Source organism: Clytia hemisphaerica, unplaced genomic scaffold (assembly GCF_902728285.1).
Source record: "Clytia hemisphaerica strain Z4C2 unplaced genomic scaffold, Clytia hemisphaerica genome assembly, whole genome shotgun sequence".
Lineage (NCBI taxonomy): Eukaryota > Metazoa > Cnidaria > Hydrozoa > Leptothecata > Clytiidae > Clytia > Clytia hemisphaerica.
In genome coordinates this window covers 910,642-930,698 of record NW_027103247.1, presented here as the reverse complement: position 1 = coordinate 930,698, position 20,057 = coordinate 910,642, and the positions used below count along the sequence as shown (strand labels likewise).

The window sequence follows — 20,057 nt, the reverse complement described above, 5'->3', positions numbered from 1 at the left end:
TTGGTACCCGAGGAGAAGCCATTGCAATGTTAAAAATTAACGTTTAACGCCGCTACATCATCAAAAGAATTTGAGGAAAAGTAGACCTAGCGCTCTCGATGCATTTACACCGCTATCGAGTAGTGCCGCCATTAGGGTACCAATTTTCAAAAAACTCCGATCGACGATTTTGCTTGGCTGGGATTGAGAAGCTTGGTCCAGGGTATATAAAGGTCAGTGGCTTCAAGCCCTTAGGGCTAGAGGCGAGACTCTTGGATGGGAAATGAAACCACTTATTTCCCATCCAGAACGCCCGCGCGTAGGTTTTACACAAACGCCAGATTCAAACTAAAATCTATCGCTAGATTTCAAAAAATGTAGTCCTCCAAAACAAAGAAACCGCTAGATACAATCCGTCGTCATGATTACGGCGCGTTCTATGCACGTTTTAGATGGAAAATAAGTAGCTTCAATCTCTCTTGCCTGAGAAGGGGTAAAGTTTCACCTCTAGCCCTTAGGGATTGAAATTCAATGAGCCAAACCCTGTGATTCTAGTTAAATTTACATTCTGGTCTGTAGAATAAGTAATTTGTTGCGGAGTAAGCCGTGACGGAAGCGTTTATAGGCAAAAGGATTTAGAGGACTTTTAAGTGGATTTAGTCAATTTTTCAACCTATCTCGACAAAATTGACGTCAATATTACGTTTATACGTCATTTCCAAACGATTTAATCGAGTTACGTTGGGAAATCAACTATGTTCACTTAAAAGTCCTCTATAGCGTTTTTTTTTCAGAGCTAACGATTGGTATAAGTGGTTTCGGGTTTTATTGACTTTGAAATTTCACTAAGATTTTAGGGGTCAAGGGATTTTGCCTGTGACATCAGTTTTTGCCTGTGACGTCAATTTTTGGGTCGTAAAAGATTATCTTAGGTCTTAGCAACCCCACTCGCGAAAAACTCTTTGAGTACTTCATTTTTTTAAATGGACCAGGGTTGGTTGCGTCGCATGAAAGATGTCACAGGTCCTTAAGGTTTGCCCCCTACTAGTGTAGCATCCCGGGGGGGGGGGTACTTAGGCAAATGGAGGGTACGGTATGTGCCGCCCTTAAGGGTACCTTTTTTGGACTTCCAAAGTCCCGCTAGGGGTCGGAAAAATCAGAAAATCAAATTTCAGTCCCACTAAGGGTCGGAAAAATTGGAAAATTTCAACTTTTTACCCCCTGAAAGATCAAAATTTGGTCAAAATTGGTCAAATTTGTCCCGCTAAGGGTCGTTAAATTCCCGAAATTTCCCTTTGTTTTCTCCTTTTTAGTCCCGGTAAGGGTCCAAAGTTCGAAAGTCGGGCGGCACCCCCCCCCGTCAGCTCGCAACCCTAGTTACCCCCCCCCCGGGTGTAGTATCTATATGTACCTTGAGTATGACAGTATAGTGTTTGACGAACGATAGCAATTTTATTCAGCGAAAATTCAGTGAACAAAAAAGTAACCATGGCAGTAATCCAGGATCTTGGCTTGACGACGACTAATTTGACAAACAAAGCAGATTTAGTGAAACATGCAGATTTTTTCTTGCTTTTTTTCATAATTAGCAATTGTTTAACGTTAGTGAACTGTCAATATGCTTATTGGTTACTTTGGATTAAAAAAATGGATTTTTTTTTACAGTAAACTCATTTTACTACTGATATTTTTAGTTCCCAGAAAAATTCAAAAAATTATAAAATCTTCTTGAGCTTAACATTAAGTTTTGTGATCTCCATTTTCGATTCTTTGAATAATCGATAAAATTCTTGTAATCCGTCCCATGAATTATGGCCGAAGGCAGAGTCAGATTTCCTGAGGATTTGAATAGCCACTTTTTTATATAATTTGCGCATCCTGCGTGGTTTTCGTGCAAACGATAGATTAGAGGTGATATTTATCGTTAGAATCAAATAAAGTGCTTCCATTTAATCCGTCATCCGAAATTTAGTGCACAATTAAGGCTTCTCTTTTTTACTTATGTACCCTTACAATATTGGTATTGGATTTGTCTTTTGATGTGTACGTCGGATGGAAATAGTTATTTAGGTGTGTGGCATTGGGTCGATGGATGTGTATTGAGTGGCAGTTTTTACATTAGGATTGGAGAGTGGTACTATTCGAGCATTTGTTTTGAACTATTTCCGTCAATGATGTGTATTGGTTTTGTTGTATATATTTTTTCTTTAGATTGATTTGCTAGTTTTGGGTTCAGTTGTTAAACTTTTTCTTTTGGAAAGTTAGGTTTTGGCCTTCATAGCTCTGTATTGCTTTCTTCATATTGCTTTGGAATGGTTGAACATATACCTTTTGTTGGAAACCCAATGGTCCGTCCTCACAGGTTCGATTTCAGAGGAAGCTACGCTGTGGTTCTCACGGTGCCTATATTGTGTGGCCATTTTCTACGGGCGTTCTGTTTCATGACGTTAATGCGTTTGTTAAAAATTATTATCGACCGGTTGATTGTTCCAACTATCGAGTTTTTTTGTACTTTTGAGGACGGCGGAATGACTGAATCGTTTTGGAAAAGCCTGCATTTTTGTCCCGTAAAATCCAGGACGGTAAAGATGCTAGTGCTGATTTGCCGTCGTCCTCTGTCAATCAGGACCTAGAAAAATCAGAAAGCTAACCGTCTCGTAGAAAAACACACATAAATAAACTCGCTACTGCTTCTCTGCTTCTCCAGGCTGGCACACAACGTTGTTTCAACGTTTATCTGACGTTCACAACGTCCATATAACGTTAGATGAACGTTGAAACAACGTTGGCCTTGCGAAAAAACGTCACAAAAGCCGCACACCCTTGAAATGCTGTCATTGACGCAAGCTGAACCCTGAGGGCGACCTTTTTGCAAAACGTAAAGATGTTGCAATCAGATAAGGCCTCACGAGACTTAAAACAAGCAATCAAAAAATTCGATTAATGGAGAAAGAGAGAAAAATTGTAGAGTAACATTTTAATGATGATTACCTCTGTTTGACTGAAATTAGCAATCGTCAAAATGAGGGCTTACGTAACTGCCTGTTATTGAAGTTTTTTTTTCTTTTCTATTTTGTTATTTGTTCTTGCATCCTGCTCAAGGAAGAATAAACAATAGATTTACTAATGACAACTGTTACGAAGTTAATTGGCCTAATTGTTAATTAAATGTGGGTTTTATATTTTTCATTTTTTTCTAAAGAGGTATTTTATATGGTACTTTTTCTTGCTGTTGTTTTTTGACTTTGATTTAATGTGTGGTTGGTTATTTAGAGGTCGTGATCTGATTGGCACGTTGACTCTATAATTTATGATTTTCGAAGGAGGGTTATAAAACCGATTGCAATTGTCATTTTATGATTTTTTGTTTATCTGTTTGTTACATTGTTGATAGGTTGCTGAATGGCTAGCTTTTATTTATTTAGTTTGGAATTTTTATTGTGGAATTTTTTATTTTGATTCATTTATTATTATTTTGGTAGATTTATGCTCAGTTGACAACACAAAAAAAAAATCAAAAAAAATCATAAAATTTTTCACGAAAAACATCACACACATTGAGATCAGATAAAAATCAAAAGGACTGGGTCGTAATCGTACTAAACACAAAAAGGTAAAGGGTGTTTTTATTATTCATTATTCTATGAGAACCCTGTTTCGTTTGTTGATCCAAACCATTAGAAAAATTTAGATTACCGTATTACTTATGACATGCGGTTGTGCCCGACGAAAGATGCTATGGATCCATCGATTTTAAAGCCCCGAGGAATTAGATTTGAAACTCTTGAATAGGAGACGAAGCCACTTATTTCCCAATCAAGACGCGTAACCCGCGTGGTTTCACATTAACGCCAGATTAAAACTACAAACCCATCGCAAGAAAATTATGGCGAATGAAAGCAAAAAAAGGGCTATATTCAATCCGTCATTTTTAATGCGGTACAAATCTTAAAGACTTCACTTTTTCTTTCTTGAGAAAGGTTGAAGGATCCTCTAGTCTCGAGCGTTCTTCTGAAATTTTAAACTCAATAGTTTTGCCCCTGCTAATATAATTCCTCATAGTTTTATCAATGGTATCGGAATCCATTTTGATTGATAATTCAGGAATATTGACTTTTGCCAAACCTTATCATGACTGTAGTCGGATACTCGTGTATACGGAAGCCCTGTACATGTAAAAAAGGAAAACATGGCATATGAGGCCGAAAGTATTCCGACTCTTCCTTTGATATTGCAAAACAAAGCCGTTTTCTATTTTTCTTTCGACTCCGCTCCTCTTTCCTACCCTACCTTTAATACCAGGAAAAGCTTTTCTTCTACTTAATGCAGAAAAGAGTATAATTATCTTTACCGGAAGTTGGATTGGCTAATTACGTTGAAATCTTTTAATTATACTGCTTAAGTATTCTTCTCTTTTATGTAGCTAGAGATTACATCCGTGATGAATGTTTCTAGTCAGCATTTCTTAACAAGTTGTCATTGTTATGTCACTTATATTGATTCATTGCCTTTAAAATGAATAAACATGAGTAATTTTACATAAGTCATAGATAATGATAAACCTGTTCTTTATTTACAGAGAAGGTTGACGCCTTTGCCGTATTTCTAACTTGCGAACACTGACCTTTATATATCCCTGGGTTACTCAAAGTTACTCAATCCTGGACGACCAAAAATCTTTGATCAGAGTTTTTTTTGAAATGGTACCCTAATGGCGGAACTACTCAATAGCGGTGAAAATGCATCGAGAGCGCTAGATCTACTTTACTTCGAATACTTTTGATGATGTAGCGCCATTAGACGTTAATTTTTAACATTTTAATGGCTTCTTCTCTTCTTGGGTACCAATTCCAATAAAAACTCCGATCAAAGATGTTAGATATAGCTTGGTCTAGGGATATATAAAGGTCAGTGCTTGCGAACCTGTCTGATATAAGTCTTGAAACATTGGGCTCAATGCAATGTTCTTTTGACATCCATAAACGAGGATTATGTGCGCCAACTACAGTTGACGTTCTCTAATTCGATTTTCAAGGGGAAATGGATTTTCATCGAATAGTAAAGCGTCATTTATGAAAATTTCTCGTTGACGGTGACTTTCAATATTATCGAATAGTGGAGTGTATCGAATAGCGAAACGGTCGAATAAGAGAACGTTAACAAGTAAGCTAGCTGTAAAAATTTTCAATAGATTTTTCCACTTGTCAACTTAAAACTCTTTTAACTAATCTTTTTATATTTTTTAGGATTGAAGTATAAAACGCAAGCATGGCCTCGAGGCTAGCTTTCTACATCACACTAATACAATGCTTAATACTAACGATAAAAGGTTAGTTCTCAAATTTTTAACCGTTTTCAGAGCTTATTAGTTTTATTATCAATATTTCTGACATTCAGTACCTGTTATGTAACAGACAACCACATCATTTGGATTTAATTGGCACTCTGATTTGATTTATCAAACCGTTGCCAATATGACGGTCTATATCTTCTTTCCAATCTTATGTGGTTTGTACTAGTAATAACATGGTTTAGAGAGTGATTTGGGATTAATAGCCCCGAGGTTCATTGAAAACATTTCAAAATAGCCCGAACGTAGTGAGGGTAGGTAGGGATTTTCTAGGTACCCACCATAATTGCAAATTTACATTTTTAATTCTTAGGTCAATTTCCTCCACAACTCGATGACTTTTCACCGAACACAAACACTTTATTCCTCGGTAAAAACTACACCATGAAATGTAAAGACTCTAATGAACTGACAGCTAAAACAATATGGTATAAAGGGATAGGTGACGCTAAACAAGAAGTTGTTTTCACAGACCGTGTAGTGACCAATGAGAATCAAGATTTGATTTTCTTGGATCCACAGATTGATCCACCCGAACATAATCCGTCTGGTGTTTACACCTGTAGTGTGCAAAATGACTATGGTACTACAGAATTGGGCTATGATCTACAAGTCATTCTAGCATGTAAGTAACCTATCATTAACCTATCCTATCACCTTAATTGAGTCCATTTTTTAGAGAGGTATGATCTGATATCGTCTGATTCATAGAATTTTTAATGATATAAAAAAGCCAACTCCTGGTCCAGTACTGTAGTCTGCCTACGGTCATTTAGAAACTCGTTAATGACTTTTAAGTGGAAACCTTCTATTTCCACTGAGGAAAAACAATAAAATTAAAGAACTTGTTAAAAACATTCATCAGATTAGAGTGGGCTGCATCTTTACCGCCTGGAAGTAAACCAGCTCGACTTTAATAATAAAATTCTTCTGACAATGCTTTTGTTGTGAAGCGAAATATATTAGTTTTTTCGAAAAAATGAAAGTTTTATGATCTGACTTTACAATTCTGGCCAAAAGTAAATGGAACTCGTACGATCTACTCTACTGTTTTAATGGCTCCTCTCTCCTACCCTCTCTCTACAATGTTGCTGAGTCAAGTTAGGCTGAAATTCAACATTGTGAAGGAGGGAACTTGTGAATTAATACCAAAAAGTGAAGAATTCCATTACTTTTGGCCGGTATTGTAGATACATGGTAAAATCAGTTTTTGGATTAAGTTTAATCTTGTTTTCATTATTTGTGTTTTCTAATTTTCTTTATCAGATTTCGATGATGAGTTCCAATACACGCCACGTGATAACTTTTTCTACGATATCCAAGGTTCAAATTTAGCATGGGCTAACTGTTTACCACCAGAAGCACATCCACAAATTGTTGGCACGTATATTAATGGCAGTAGTGGCTTACCAGTTAATGAAAGTGACCCGAGAGTCACACTACGAAAACTAATCAGAAATGGTGTTTACACACAAATCATTATTGAAAATGCAACAAAAGCTGATGCTGGTGTTTGGTCCTGCGTTGCCAAACATCCTAACCTAGGAACTAAAGTATATAAATTCAATATTGACTTTTATAGTAACCCACCTGCTCCTAAGAACTTGAGAATTAAAGAATCAAGAGCCAGGAGTGTATTGTTGGCTTGGGATTATGTCAGGAATGATTTAAAATTTTATGATATTGAGTTTACTGATACTGAGGCTGGAACGACCAAGAAATTAAAAATGGAAGAATCAAGATCACCAAGGTTGAACCAGATCCTTGAGTATGAAGTCTTTGGAATCAAACCTGGTCAAAAATACTCTATACGAATGAAACCAACTGATATTAAAGACCAAGAGGGGACGTGGAGTGAATGGTTTGATTTCCGTTCAGTTACTGAATTAGCCCCTGTTCTGGTTACAAGTCCACCGAGGGAAGTACGGGCTGGTGAACTTAAGAGTATTGATATGTCATGCCGTATTGATTCCTTGCCACCGCCTACTTATGTCTGGCTCAAAGACGGAAAAGAGCTGAAACCAAACGATAATATTGTTTATAACGGTGGCACGTTAACCCTTAAGAACGTAAAACGTGGCGTGGAAGACGGAAGCGAAGGGAAATATAAATGTAAAGGAACCAACGTTAAAGGATCAGTGGAAAGTGAAGAGGGAAAACTCATTGTTGAATGTAAGTGATGTTACAGGGCTTTTTATTCTTTTTTATGTCTGTATACCGGCTAAAATACTCAATCTAACATCGAGTTCTCTAAACATTTTCTATTTTGTGAGTACCTTTACTTTTGTTCTCTATAATTCAACCTACAGCTGTCTGACCCTAGCGTAATAAAGAGACTGGTTTTGAATTTACGTGAGTCTATTGGTCAAATTATGTCTGTGAATATATCAATAAGAAAAAAACGTTTTTTTACGTTTTTTAACCCTATAGTAAACTTACATTCGGTGTCCTTGACGTTCATAAAGCTCTTCTGGTGCAAAGCCTAAAATACTTTTATTTTCAGGGCTCGATGACAAATTCATCGCAGTGCCACGAACCCGTTTTTTCTACAAGACACAAAGTTTTATCCGTATATCCGCCCAACCGCCCAATGGTGTTCAACCCATCGAGATCTTATGGCGTCAAGGTGGTAAACGTGTCTTACCTAAAACACATCCTCTCTTCTCACCAACGCTTTACCGTGGACCACGAGGAAACTTATTCGAAGCTTTGGATATTCGAACGCCAACTATTGTCCAATCAGATTTGTATCACGTGACAGCATACAACAAAGCAAAAGCAGTTACTGTTGAATTCAGGCTGATCTTAGCACGTAAGTTTAATTTTTTTTGAAATACTTGCGATTTTCCCGAAATAAATGATAAAGCCTATAGTGAATGTTCGTCAAGAAAAAAAAATCATTTTATTCTTCTATTCCTTTGAATTTTTAACGATATCAAAATAAATCGAATTGTTCATCGTTGGTCACTCACTCACTCACTCACTCTGGTTACTCATCTTAGTAACCGAACTGATCCTTTCAAAATTTTCTTTCCAACGAGGTATTACTTTAATGATAATATACAAACTGCTGCCTTGTTTGAAACAGATTGTTTTACAGATTTTAGATCTTTTTAATTTTTATTTTATATTCTCCAGTTTCAATAAATCAAACATTTTTCGAAATCCTCTTCCTTTTAGCTCCTCCACAATCAGTAATCGTTTCTATCAAAAAGTTAATGCATGGAACTTCAACCATCAAGTGGATTGCACCACGATCTATTGAACGAATCAGGAAGTTAGGTTACTTTGAACGAACAGACATCAGCAGATATGATATCAATCATAAAGAAAGCGATGATGCTGGAAATGGTTAGTTTATTTTCTATATTGTTAGACTAGAGTCTACTTTTGGCTGAACTTTGCTTTTTGATAATTTCTTATGACGCTGAGGCGCTGAGTCCAGTGAAAAAGACTAGGAGCGTTTGACGAGGTCGCCATTTTGAGAGAAAAGGTTAAAAATCCAAATAACAATAAAACTACTTGCAGCTGAAAGATACAATCAAAAATGAGAAACAAAGATCAATAACAGATTTGCAATCCCTTATTCTCAAATAAAAACATTGCTTCATACTGTTTTTACCTTCCAAAAACAACTAAAACAGTCCGCCTCGGCAAAAGCATAATACCATATACTACCGGGCCACTTAATCGCGCCATTCAGTCTATAAAAAAGCTTTAAGTGGACCCTGGGCTGCTATATTGTTTGAAATACTCGATCAAAGAATTCATTTGTTATCCAAGGAATTACAAAAAGACCAATACTCGAATACGTATGGGGAACTGAAATTTGTTAGAGCCAAAAAAAATTCAAATTATAAACTAGATTTTACCTTAACGGGTGCATTATTACGGAGTAAGGTTTTAGTAATGGAGGATCTACTTCATATTTCTTTATTGTTGGAATCTCCTTGGCTAAGTCGGAATTTTGAACGGTGTACGGTGAAACCTTATCGGCCCTTTTTACACCGGCCCTTATTGGCGTTATTTTTGGGCTTGTGGCGTAATAAGGGCCGGCGTTAAAAGGGCTGGCGTTTAAAGGGCCGATAAGGTATTATTACTTAATTTTTCTAACCCATCTTTTGATATTCACCAGGCACCATCACACCTCACTACGGTGAAAAACGTGAATTCAGATTGATCAATTTGGAGATTGGCGTTGAGTACTGGGTACGTGTGAGAGCTGTTGATTTCGGTGGCCAAGAAGGAGAATGGTCGACGCCCATCACTTTCACATTAAGTATGTTATACATGTCGTTTCATTTTATTGGGATAACCTTTCATAGAACTTTCATTTTTTAATTTCCCATCCTGCCTGCCCTTGAATCTAAAGAAGTTCTTTACTTTGTAAACCCTAAGTTGGATTTAAGTTCCTTTGTATTGTACACCTTTAAATTACAAGCTAAATTTTAAGCAAGGTTTGAGTAAAGTTTGAAAACTTTGATGGGTTGACTCCCGACGATCGTAATTAAACTCTACGGGGTCAATTCTTTCATTTCGTCGCCTAAATGTAACTTCTCTGAAGATGACCTCTTGCAGTGAACGTCGAATATATAGTTTTTAACAACATCAAAAACATGAAGCTTCTGATTATTCTTTTTATCACAAAATGTATTTTTTAATTCAAAAACACATTTCGCAAATTATGATAATTCCATTTCTCTTCTTTTTCAGCTAAGGACCTTCCACCATCCATTTTGAAAGGACCTTTGGAGGAGGATAGTGGTACTGAAAACAAAACCAAAACACTGCCATGTGATGTTTCTGCCGATAAAAGTGATCTTCAGATCTTGTGGTATAAGGATGATCAACTCATCTCCAAGAACGCTCAAGGATATAACTACAAGTAAGTTGAAACCATTGATTTCAAAGCCCCGAAGAGACTAGATCTGAATCTCCTGGATAGGAAATAAAGCCACTTATCTTCCATCCTAAATAAGTGACCTGTGCCGTTTTCGCACGCAACTTCTTAAGGTTGGGATTAATTTTAAGGCTTCACTTTTTCTTGTTTGAGAAAAGTTGAAGATTCATCTCCAGACCCTTCGGGGTATTAAATTCAATGATAAACCTACACTTACACCTGAGCTTACTATTTATTTCCTACTCCCTTGCCTAATCGAAATTCTCAACTCGTAGACTCTATGAAGCTATCTTGGGATCAAGAGAACTAAAATATTTGATTTTACAGAAACTTTAGAGTATGATATTTAGTCCTTTGTGCTCTCTCGTACAAGACTGAGTATTTCATCTGAAATACGTAGCAAATATGATATGTAATTAGCAAGCTTTAAATCGGTCACCTGTTTTGTTAGTATTATAGGCAGACCAAAATTTCAACTTCACTTGAATGACATTAAAACTTTGTTAATTTTAACAGGGGTGACGGTGGTTTAGAAATGACGAAAATTGAACGTGATTTTGGTGGGAAATACCATTGTACAGCAACAACACAATACGGTACCACATCCAGTGACAAAGGAGAATTCAAAGTTAAATGTAAGTTCCATGAATCCTTAGGGAGCAGAATTCAATTTTTTTTAAGTTAAGGTTCTCCTGCATTTTGGAGCACCTTACGGAAGCCAGGAATGTAGATATTTAGGAATAAAGCTTAAACGAGACCTTATTCAAACGATTTTCTTGGCTCGATCTCACAATGTCACAATGTGAAATATCATTTCTTGGAACAATTCATATTCTTTTCTCCATAGTTTTGGATAGCACCTACATATTCCACCGTGAGGTCACGGGCGTACACAAGAAGACCGGATTTACCGACGCCCGAGTTTTGTGTATCCCGCCAAAAAGTTATCCACCCGCCACAGTGTTATGGTCTAATGCTACGGCAGACAAATTCTTAGATTTTAGACGTAACCCCCGTGTTAGACGTGTCGACAAATACGTCAGAGAAGGCGTCACGTATTACTCATTGACGATTAAGAACGCCGTCGAATTGGTTGGCCAAAGCTACGGATGTGTTGTCTATAACCCAGCTATTGGAAATAAACCATTCTATATTGCAAACTCCAAGATTGTTATTTACGGTAAGTAAGAGATGTGTCACAAACTAGAATCCAGCCCCTTAGTTCACGTTTTTATGATTTTGATAGCGCTCACGATCATCAAAAAGTGATGCAAGTGGCTTTGGGTGCGAAATTGAGATTCTCATGAATTTACTTCAAAACCACTCAAACAACACTCGAACGCCAAGCGAGAAACAGTAATCGTTTAACTCGTGCAGAGTTCAAATAATAAAGAGGCAAAATGACCTTAGACTCTCTCTTCTCTCTAATCAACTAACTCCAGTTGACTTTCTCTAATTAGATTTTCAAGGGACCAACAGTTTTCTTCGAATTAGAGAAATTTTCGAATATTAGAGGTTCGATTTCGAGAGAGTATATTACATATTTCTTGAATCTTAGGAAACCCGGATCCACCAATTGTCACTTACCGATTTTCGCCAACCAAAACTATCCTTCTCCAATGGAAAAGCGAGCGTGAAGATATTGCTCAATTCGAAGTCACCGTTAAAGATGGCAGCCGGACTGTGAAAGAGGAGGGTGCTACTGAGAAACAGATTGAGTTGAAGGGTTTAGCAGATGATGTTTTGTATACTTTTGAAGTGGTAGCGGTAGATGTGGCTTCACAGAAAAGTAAACCTGCTGTCATCAAAATGAAAGGTAAAAGAATTTACTTCGATCTAAGTAGGTATGCAAATAGTTGCTTACAAATAAAACGTTTACAATAATCAATGTACAAAGTTCTTCCATCTAGCGAGGTACAAATAAAGGCTTTTCTGTCTGCAAATTTCAACAAAAATTCTGCACAAAATTTGAAGAATCTTGCTCTTGATTTTTTTTAAACTCTATTTATTTCTGATTCAAAAAACTTTGCTCCGACCACTGAATAATAGACAATATTTTGGTCATGCTAAAAAATCTCACTTTTCATTCCTTTTTTAGAATCCAAACCACAGGTCAATGTCGATTTACCAGCAAAAATGCCAGAAATTTATCAAAGTCAATCATTTGAAATGGAATGTGATTTCTTTGGTTTCCCGTTCCCAACAATTCGTTGGTTAAGAGATGGCAAAGATATAACTGGCAGTGATGATTTCGAATTCTCAGCTGCCAACCGAAAAGTCAAAATTAATGATTTGGATCACGATAAGCACGACGGGAAATATCAATGCGTTGCGACCAACAGCCAAGGCAAAGGAAGCAGCCGTGAATTAGATATCAAGATCATCTGTAAGTAGCGTGATTAAATTTCGATTAGTAAGCAATCCGCTTACGCTCGCACGTTCTCGAGGTAGTACGGTTGGCCTAATACCAAACAGCACACCATTTTAGCTAGTTGTGCTTCAGATTACATATGATTTCACCTTAGTTTAACCGTTGTTACGACGCTCACTACTTTACTGTTTTTTTGACCCAGTATCTGGCCTTTCATTAACATGTCGCTGCCTGTGGTGCTATATGTCCGTTTTTGAAGAAGCTTCACTTTTGTCAGTTCAAACGGACAAAGCTTCCAATATCTTTCTTTTTGACGCACACACCCTACGGGTTTTGTTTCTTTTTGGTACAGTTTAACTGACCTCTGACTCTGACCATGATTTGTATTTCATTGAATAGATACGGATAGAGACTTCCAATACGCGAACAAAGACATCAAATTCGTCAACCGTCCAGGATTGAATAACATCACAATGGGTTGCGCTCCACCGAAATCATACCCACCCCTCGATATCACGGATGAGAATTATCTTGTCTGGTTATTCAACGGGAAACCGTTACAACGTGACGTGACACGGGAACGCGTTACAATTGACGGCGTCAAAGTTGACACGATTAAGTTTGTAGCCGGTTACGAGGATGTTGGAATCTTCACATGTGCTTATCCACATTCAGCCGGCAGCCGAAGACATGAAATCAGACTCACTTTGAAAGGTATATTCGCTCGAACTATAGATTCTAGCAAAAAGAGCCATCTGTTAAATATCCTGAAACTCAAATTGAAGCCATTAGTGTACTTCAAAATTGGAAATTTGAATTTACTTTAAGGTTCCTTCTTGATGTTATAAAATTAATTACCCTTATTTTGCTATTATCCTGCTTATTTTACTTATACTCTTTCTATGAACTAATATTTCATCATCTTTTTTCAAATAATTTAGATGGTCCACGTCGTCCAATCAAGCTTGCAGTTCGTGCAATCAGTTGGAATTTCTTCACAATGACATGGCAGCATGCTGGTGATTTGATCAAAGGTAAAGACAATCCTTTGATATTATTTGACTTTGATTCAGTTCCGTCTCTCTTGGTTTCGATACAATGTAATAGAATTGCTATTTGGCTAATGGTTTAAATGGCAGGAGCATTGCATAGTATAGAACTTGATTCATTATTACTTTACCTTGTCACAGAAAATCCTCTTAACCCCTTTTCAAACTTGAAGCATTTCGGAAAAACTGAGATATTTTAAGTTTATTATTTTACTTGTTTTTCAATTCAACTAGGTTACCTTATCGGGTAAAAAAATGTCGGAGTTTTATTTAGTCGGGTTTTTTTTTCGTCGGAGAAAAATTTCGTCACCTTCGTCACATTTTTCGTCACTTTTCCCCGACCAAAATTTCAAATTCTTCACTTTCACCCGACTAAACTGTCCTAAAGAAATGGTTTCCTTCACTAGCTCGAAAATGGATCTTGTAACTCGATGTTTAAAGCACTAATTTTAAATAAAAGTGTAAAAAAATTAGATTTGAATTTTGGTTGCGGTATAAAATTTCGGGGAAATGTTTTGGTCGGGGATAAAAAAATCGGGTGCAAGTTTTGGTAGGGTGATAAAATGTCGGGGAAAAATTTCGTAACCACCTCAAAATTTTCGTCACTTTCCCCCGACATTTTTTCCCCCGATAAGGTATCAAGCATCAGTCCTGCTCTTCACTCAAAATAAGGTTCTTTTTACTTCTTTTCAAACTGGAAGTTGCGATCTTTTAAGTTTAATTATTTTACCTTATTTTTAACTCGATCAGGTTATCAAGCAGTCGTCACACAAAATGGTAACTTTGTCAAGAAAGAAATCCTGGAGAGAACAGCTACAGTTTATACAGTGGAAGATGTGTCACCATTAACTCCGTATACATTCTCTTTATCATCCATTGGCAAAGATACCAACTCTATCCCAATATCTTTCTTAGTGAACACGACAGCTAGACCAAATATTGGTAAGGATCAAGAATATGATTACTTTTTTTCTCCTATAGTTCGTGCCAAACTTTTCAAATTTTCAAGTTTGATAGATTCGATATTTTACGCGAATAGCCCTGTAGTCTAGGACTTTTAAGCAGTCTTTCGATTCGATTCTTTTTACGGGGTCCAAGGCTAGCCGGCTCGGCTATCTATGAACTGAACGGAACATTTGAAGGAGCAGGGATTCGAACCGTGAACCCCTAGTTTAAAACGCTGACGCATTTGACCACTTCGCCATCGCTCCTTATACTTGTACCACTGTAATACTCTACTACTTTATTGGTAGAACTACCATATTCTCGTCTGACATATGATACATACCTGGACAGAACTGCTTGTCCACCTCCCTCCCCCAATACTAATGTTGATGGCGAGTCTTGTGAACATGCAAAAATTCAACTCTAACATTGATTTTGGGGGAAAAAGGGGACTTGTGGATGAAAGAGGGTCATCGGACACCAGTTTTGACCACAATTGTACTCAAAAATCTCATATAAAATGACTCATTGCAATTTTCCAGGTGTTACGTCTGAAGTTGTCAACATCCAAAAACTGAATATCGGATCAACAAGGGCCACACTTGCCTGGGATGCACCGATCAACCTTAACAATAATCATCCAGAAAAACTTCGATATGACATCAAAATATGTATCGCAATCACATGTCGAACATTTAAGAAACAAATCGGACGAAAGATTGAGATAGATCAACTATCACCTGTCACAGAATATACCATTGAAATCACAGCTTATAATGAGATTGGTATCAAAGGACCATCTGCTAAAGATTTTGTCAAAACTTTGGACGGGACAAGTAAGTTAATGACGAGTTTCATTTTTTAATTTTTAAGTTTTTAATCGTTATTAACAAAGGAAAAGGTTAATTAAAAGTCACAACGATAGGCTTCCAGACCAGGGTTTTTTATACACGTGTGACGGGTGAAGTTGCGCTAGAACATCTATTAATCAATGTTTGACATTTTTCCGGAACTTTTTAGCGAATAAATCGAGTTAATATTTTCTCAAGTTCTTTACTCATTTGACCGCGTTTAATCAGCGCGTTGTAATCCTATAATGTCGATACAGCGCTTTTTGTACACCAAAGTCAAAAGTATTCTTATAATGCAGAACATTCAAGTATCCCTTCCATAACAACTTCGAAATTCACTTGTTAATAAATATCACTCTTCTTCTTATCGCAGCTCCACCGGCTATCAGTGGTTTCAAAGCCACCGCAGCTTGGAATTCTATTATTGTTGAATGGAAAACTCCCCATGATACTGAGATATCTCGTATCTCAGGCTACATCCTCAGAATCTACTACCCTGGTGAGAAAGCACCGAGAGATACTGAGGTAATCATCTTTAAACACTACATTTACAAAAGTAGTCGAGAACTTAACTCTAGTTTAGACCGCCATCTTTTCGTCCTGCCTACTATAATTGTGAACATGAAGTTTGCTGTCTAAAGTCCTCTTTTGACGTCAGTGCAATGCTTCAACCTTTTTGAATCAAAGAATTTAACTTCCCACTTTGTGCCTGCCTTGTGCCTACTCTTGTAATTAGAATAGGCAGGGCGAAAGGTGAGCCGTCTAAACAAGAGCTTAGGTATTATAGTTAACTCTCCCTAATTCGAATTCGAATGTGAAGTCAAATTTGTTCGAATTACAGAAAGATTCGAATAATAGAGAGTGTTTAAAAGGATTTCCTCTTGGCGGGAACTGGGAATTAGGTCGAATTATAGAAAGATTTGAATAAAAGAAGTTTGTGAGAGTCCACTGGATCCAGGAACTGAGAGTAGGTGTGGCCCTCCACCTCAGCATTCAACCTCCTAAGTATAGCGCAAATAGAAATGGGGATAGCCGACAGCCACCCAGCTGAATATACTTACTTACTAACACAGCCTGCTCTGACTAAGGGTCCTACGCCATGAATTAATCTATCAATTTTCTTCACTTTTAGGTTTCTAAAAACAGGAGAAGTTTTCCTTTCCTTAACTTGAAGGAAGGCCAGACCTATCGAATTGCATTATTTGCAGTTAACAATGATCGCCAAGGACCAATCAACGAGTTAGTTGTCGAGACGACTAATCTAGGTACGTATTTGATGCTTTTTAGTGTTTGTATACCGAGTTTATCGTTCTTCTTTTGCAATTTGAACTTTACTACGCTCATTTGACGCCAATCAATAGTTCGATTATTAGCCGGATTGAGAAAGATTGATATACTAGTGAAACTAGAGAGTCTATCACCATATTTCCCTAACACGCTACCTGGAAGCACACTGTCAGCATTGGTACATTTTGATTTTCACCCTAGACTATTTGCAGTTTTTTGGTTCAGCTTTCACATCAATTTCTAAGTTCTGCACTATTATTTGAGGGTTAAATTTGTCATCTTAGAATCTTATTAGGCTTTCGACTGGGTATATTTCTCTTTTGCTCCTCTTTCCCAGTAATGTACTAATCAGTTGAGTTTTGATTCTAGGTATACCTGGAATACCACGAACCATGCACGTCGAAGGAATCGAAGATCCTAATAATGCCAACAGAGTTACCGTCAAATTCGAATGGGGTATTCCTCTGGAACTCAATGGAAACCCCATTGATGAAATCAAATATCGTATTGTATTTTGTGATATCGATGATGATTGTGAGACTAAGATCACACTCGACCGCACGCTCAGTTTCCAGGAACGCCGCGCGGGCTTGACGTACACGTACACGTTGACGACATTACGAGCGGACGGAAAAGAAGGCGAATCACACAAAGGAGAATTCAACTCAAATATTGGTAAGTTTTTGTCGATTCTTATATGAGTATCATTTGGAATACAATTTACAGCCCCATTTGAAGTAACCCAGCTGGCACACAACGTTGTTTAAACGTTCAAATAACGTTATTTGGACGTTATGAATGTCACATCGATGTTGTTTTGACGTTGTGTGCCGTCTGGGAAAGCAAAAATAGCGCTAATACAAGATTTTAACGTTTCAGTTTTCCTGGAAATTGTTTTGTAGTGAATTAAGTTAATTCTAATGGGAAGAGTGATGAATCTTCCTTTCTTTCATTTTTGAAAATGTTTTGTACCTTATTCTTTATATTCATTTCAGGTAAAATCAGTTCTCCAGTTTCCCCGAAACAAGGACAATCTAGTTCACCCACAAACACCATCGTTCTTGTATGGGCAACGCCCAACAATCTGGGCGGTCACCATTTGAATTCATTAACATACAAACTTGACTACTGTCTTAAACAAGATGGTGTTAAATTTGCTTGTAAAACAAAATACGAGAAAGGATCAACGACCTCTTTAAGAGGGTTACGACCTGGTACTTTGTATTATATTTCCATTCGCGCGCTGACACAAACAGGAGAGCAAGGTGTGCCAGTTGAAATTGTCACTAAAACAGGTAAGGACAGAAGTTGAAAATGACTTCCTTATTCATACGAATATTGAAGCTTAAATCATTGTCAATTTTGTACCTTCTTTATGTTCATTTCATGTCAATGTTGAAGCTTAAAATGTTTTTGCAAGATTACATCATATTTGCATCATGTCAAGTTTTTTTCTTCTGGTCCCTAGTCTTCTGATATTATTTGTGAGCTGTAATTCTTGTAACTACACGTGGTTTTATGTATAAGTCTATGATTTAGGCTTGTATAATCCTTTTATTTGTTCCCAACTCATGCCGAATGTCGAAATCATGGGACAAGCTGGAGTTTTTACAAGCTCTTATTTGATTTGGTTGGTCGTTAAGATGTAATAAAAGAATCTTATTACTTTTTCTAAAGAACGCGTCATCTCTATCACTTTAAATGACCAATTAGTGAAGTATCTTGTAAAATCTCCAAGGCAAATCATAGTTATTTACTAAGGCATCAAATAAAGTAAAGTAGCGTAAATGATGAAACAAAAGCCTTGTTCGCTCTCAAACTTAGGACATTTACATGGAAAAATATCATTTTCTTATTATAGACGGAATTGCACCCATCACCACACGAAGACCAACAGAATATACAGATTCACGAACACAGAGATCCTCCACGCCACGCCGTACCATTGGCCCTGGTGGGGACGGAGGTCTAGGGCAACGTGAAGTCGTTGTTAAAGAGCCACTTTCCACTGGTGTTATCATTGGTATAGTGTTAGCTGTTATAGTGATTGCAATTCTGATTTCAGCCGGTATTTGGATGTATATGAAGAAAACCAAACGAGGTCTCCACAGTACAGGCCAAGAACGCATGAATAATCGGGATAATTATATTGTCGAAGTTGAAATGAATAGACGTAAACGCTAGATGGGATGTTCTTCTTCAGACATTTATTTACTTTCGATTTTTATTTTTTACTGTGGAATGTATATAGTGACAAAGCCTCTAGCCAGAATCCTAAAATAAATCGCAGACCAATGACTTGCTTGATGGCAATTTATTGACTTAGAGCCCTTTGTATGAATTGTGCTCCCTGGTAAATTTAGATTTGGGTGACTCATTGATGAAAACAAAGTAAAACTCTGTATTTGACAAAGACAGTTCTGGCACACATGAAATTTGATATAAAGTATTTTTTTGCATTTACATAAAATGTATTCCATTGCGAGCTATCTTTGGGACGTTTCAAATCTTACAATTTCATGGACTGCACAAAGTCTGGACCCTAGGTCCGGTGATGTGGGCAGTTTTACAAAGACCCACAAGTATTTTTAGTTTTTTAAGCAAAAAAGTAACTATTTATTAATTTGTCTTGTTTTAGAAGAAAAAGGATTCTTTTATTTTTTTGTATAAATTTTTTCTTTCGTACTATTTTCTAGTCTTTTTATAATTTATTTTCTTTAATTAAAAAGAAATTGTCCAATAAAATTTTCGAATTCAATCTTTATTTATGCCGAGTGTACAATCGGACGTGATTCACCCCTTTCCATTTTTTTCACACCTTTGCCTCCGAGGGGCAAATCACTGAAATAAATCTCGTACACAATTTTGTAATTCAAAAATAAATCAAAAGTAAATCATAAATAAAAAATAAATAAAAAATAAATCATAAATCTCGTACACCATTTTCCGAGTGATTTGCCGTAAACTTTATCCAAGATACCGGTCGATTCGAGGGTCCGTTCACAATGCTCATAAATTAAAAAAACAAAAAAAACGATCACGCCTCAAATTTTTGCTCTATCACGCATCACGGCGAAAATTGCATGATTAAGCCAACTGGACTAGATTGATGGAAAGGTTCATGGTGGCAAAAAGTTAAATAGATTCACGAAACACATAATCTAGCCAAACAGAACCAAATTTTGCGGCTTTTGATTAAATCCTTGACGAAACTGCCAGAATCTCAAATTTTATCAATACACCTTTTCGACCGTAGTTGCGCGATCAGGCACGTGTCACTTTTTTAGTTAATTACCCCCCTAAACTCAATCCAATCCGGTTTTAG

The 20,057-nt window shown here is 36.9% G+C and overlaps 1 protein-coding gene across 1 annotated transcript; it reads left to right on the top strand.

The window, feature by feature from the left end:
• Positions 1–3,459: 3,459 nt before the first annotated feature.
• LOC136818927 (cell adhesion molecule DSCAML1-like) lies at positions 3,460–19,477 on the top strand. The gene is made up of 21 exons (XM_067075170.1): positions 3,460–3,592; positions 5,226–5,308; positions 5,643–5,954; positions 6,596–7,501; positions 7,833–8,141; positions 8,510–8,680; positions 9,465–9,608; positions 10,043–10,214; positions 10,746–10,864; positions 11,077–11,409; positions 11,788–12,045; positions 12,328–12,615; positions 13,000–13,314; positions 13,542–13,634; positions 14,400–14,591; positions 15,137–15,430; positions 15,819–15,970; positions 16,578–16,710; positions 17,102–17,407; positions 17,728–18,027; positions 18,594–19,477. The coding sequence occupies exons 2-21, from the start codon at positions 5,248–5,250 to the stop codon at positions 18,914–18,916; spliced, it is 5,181 nt and encodes a 1,726-aa protein (XP_066931271.1). The 5' UTR covers positions 3,460–3,592; positions 5,226–5,247; the 3' UTR covers positions 18,917–19,477.
• The last annotated feature ends 580 nt before the right edge of the window (positions 19,478–20,057 follow it).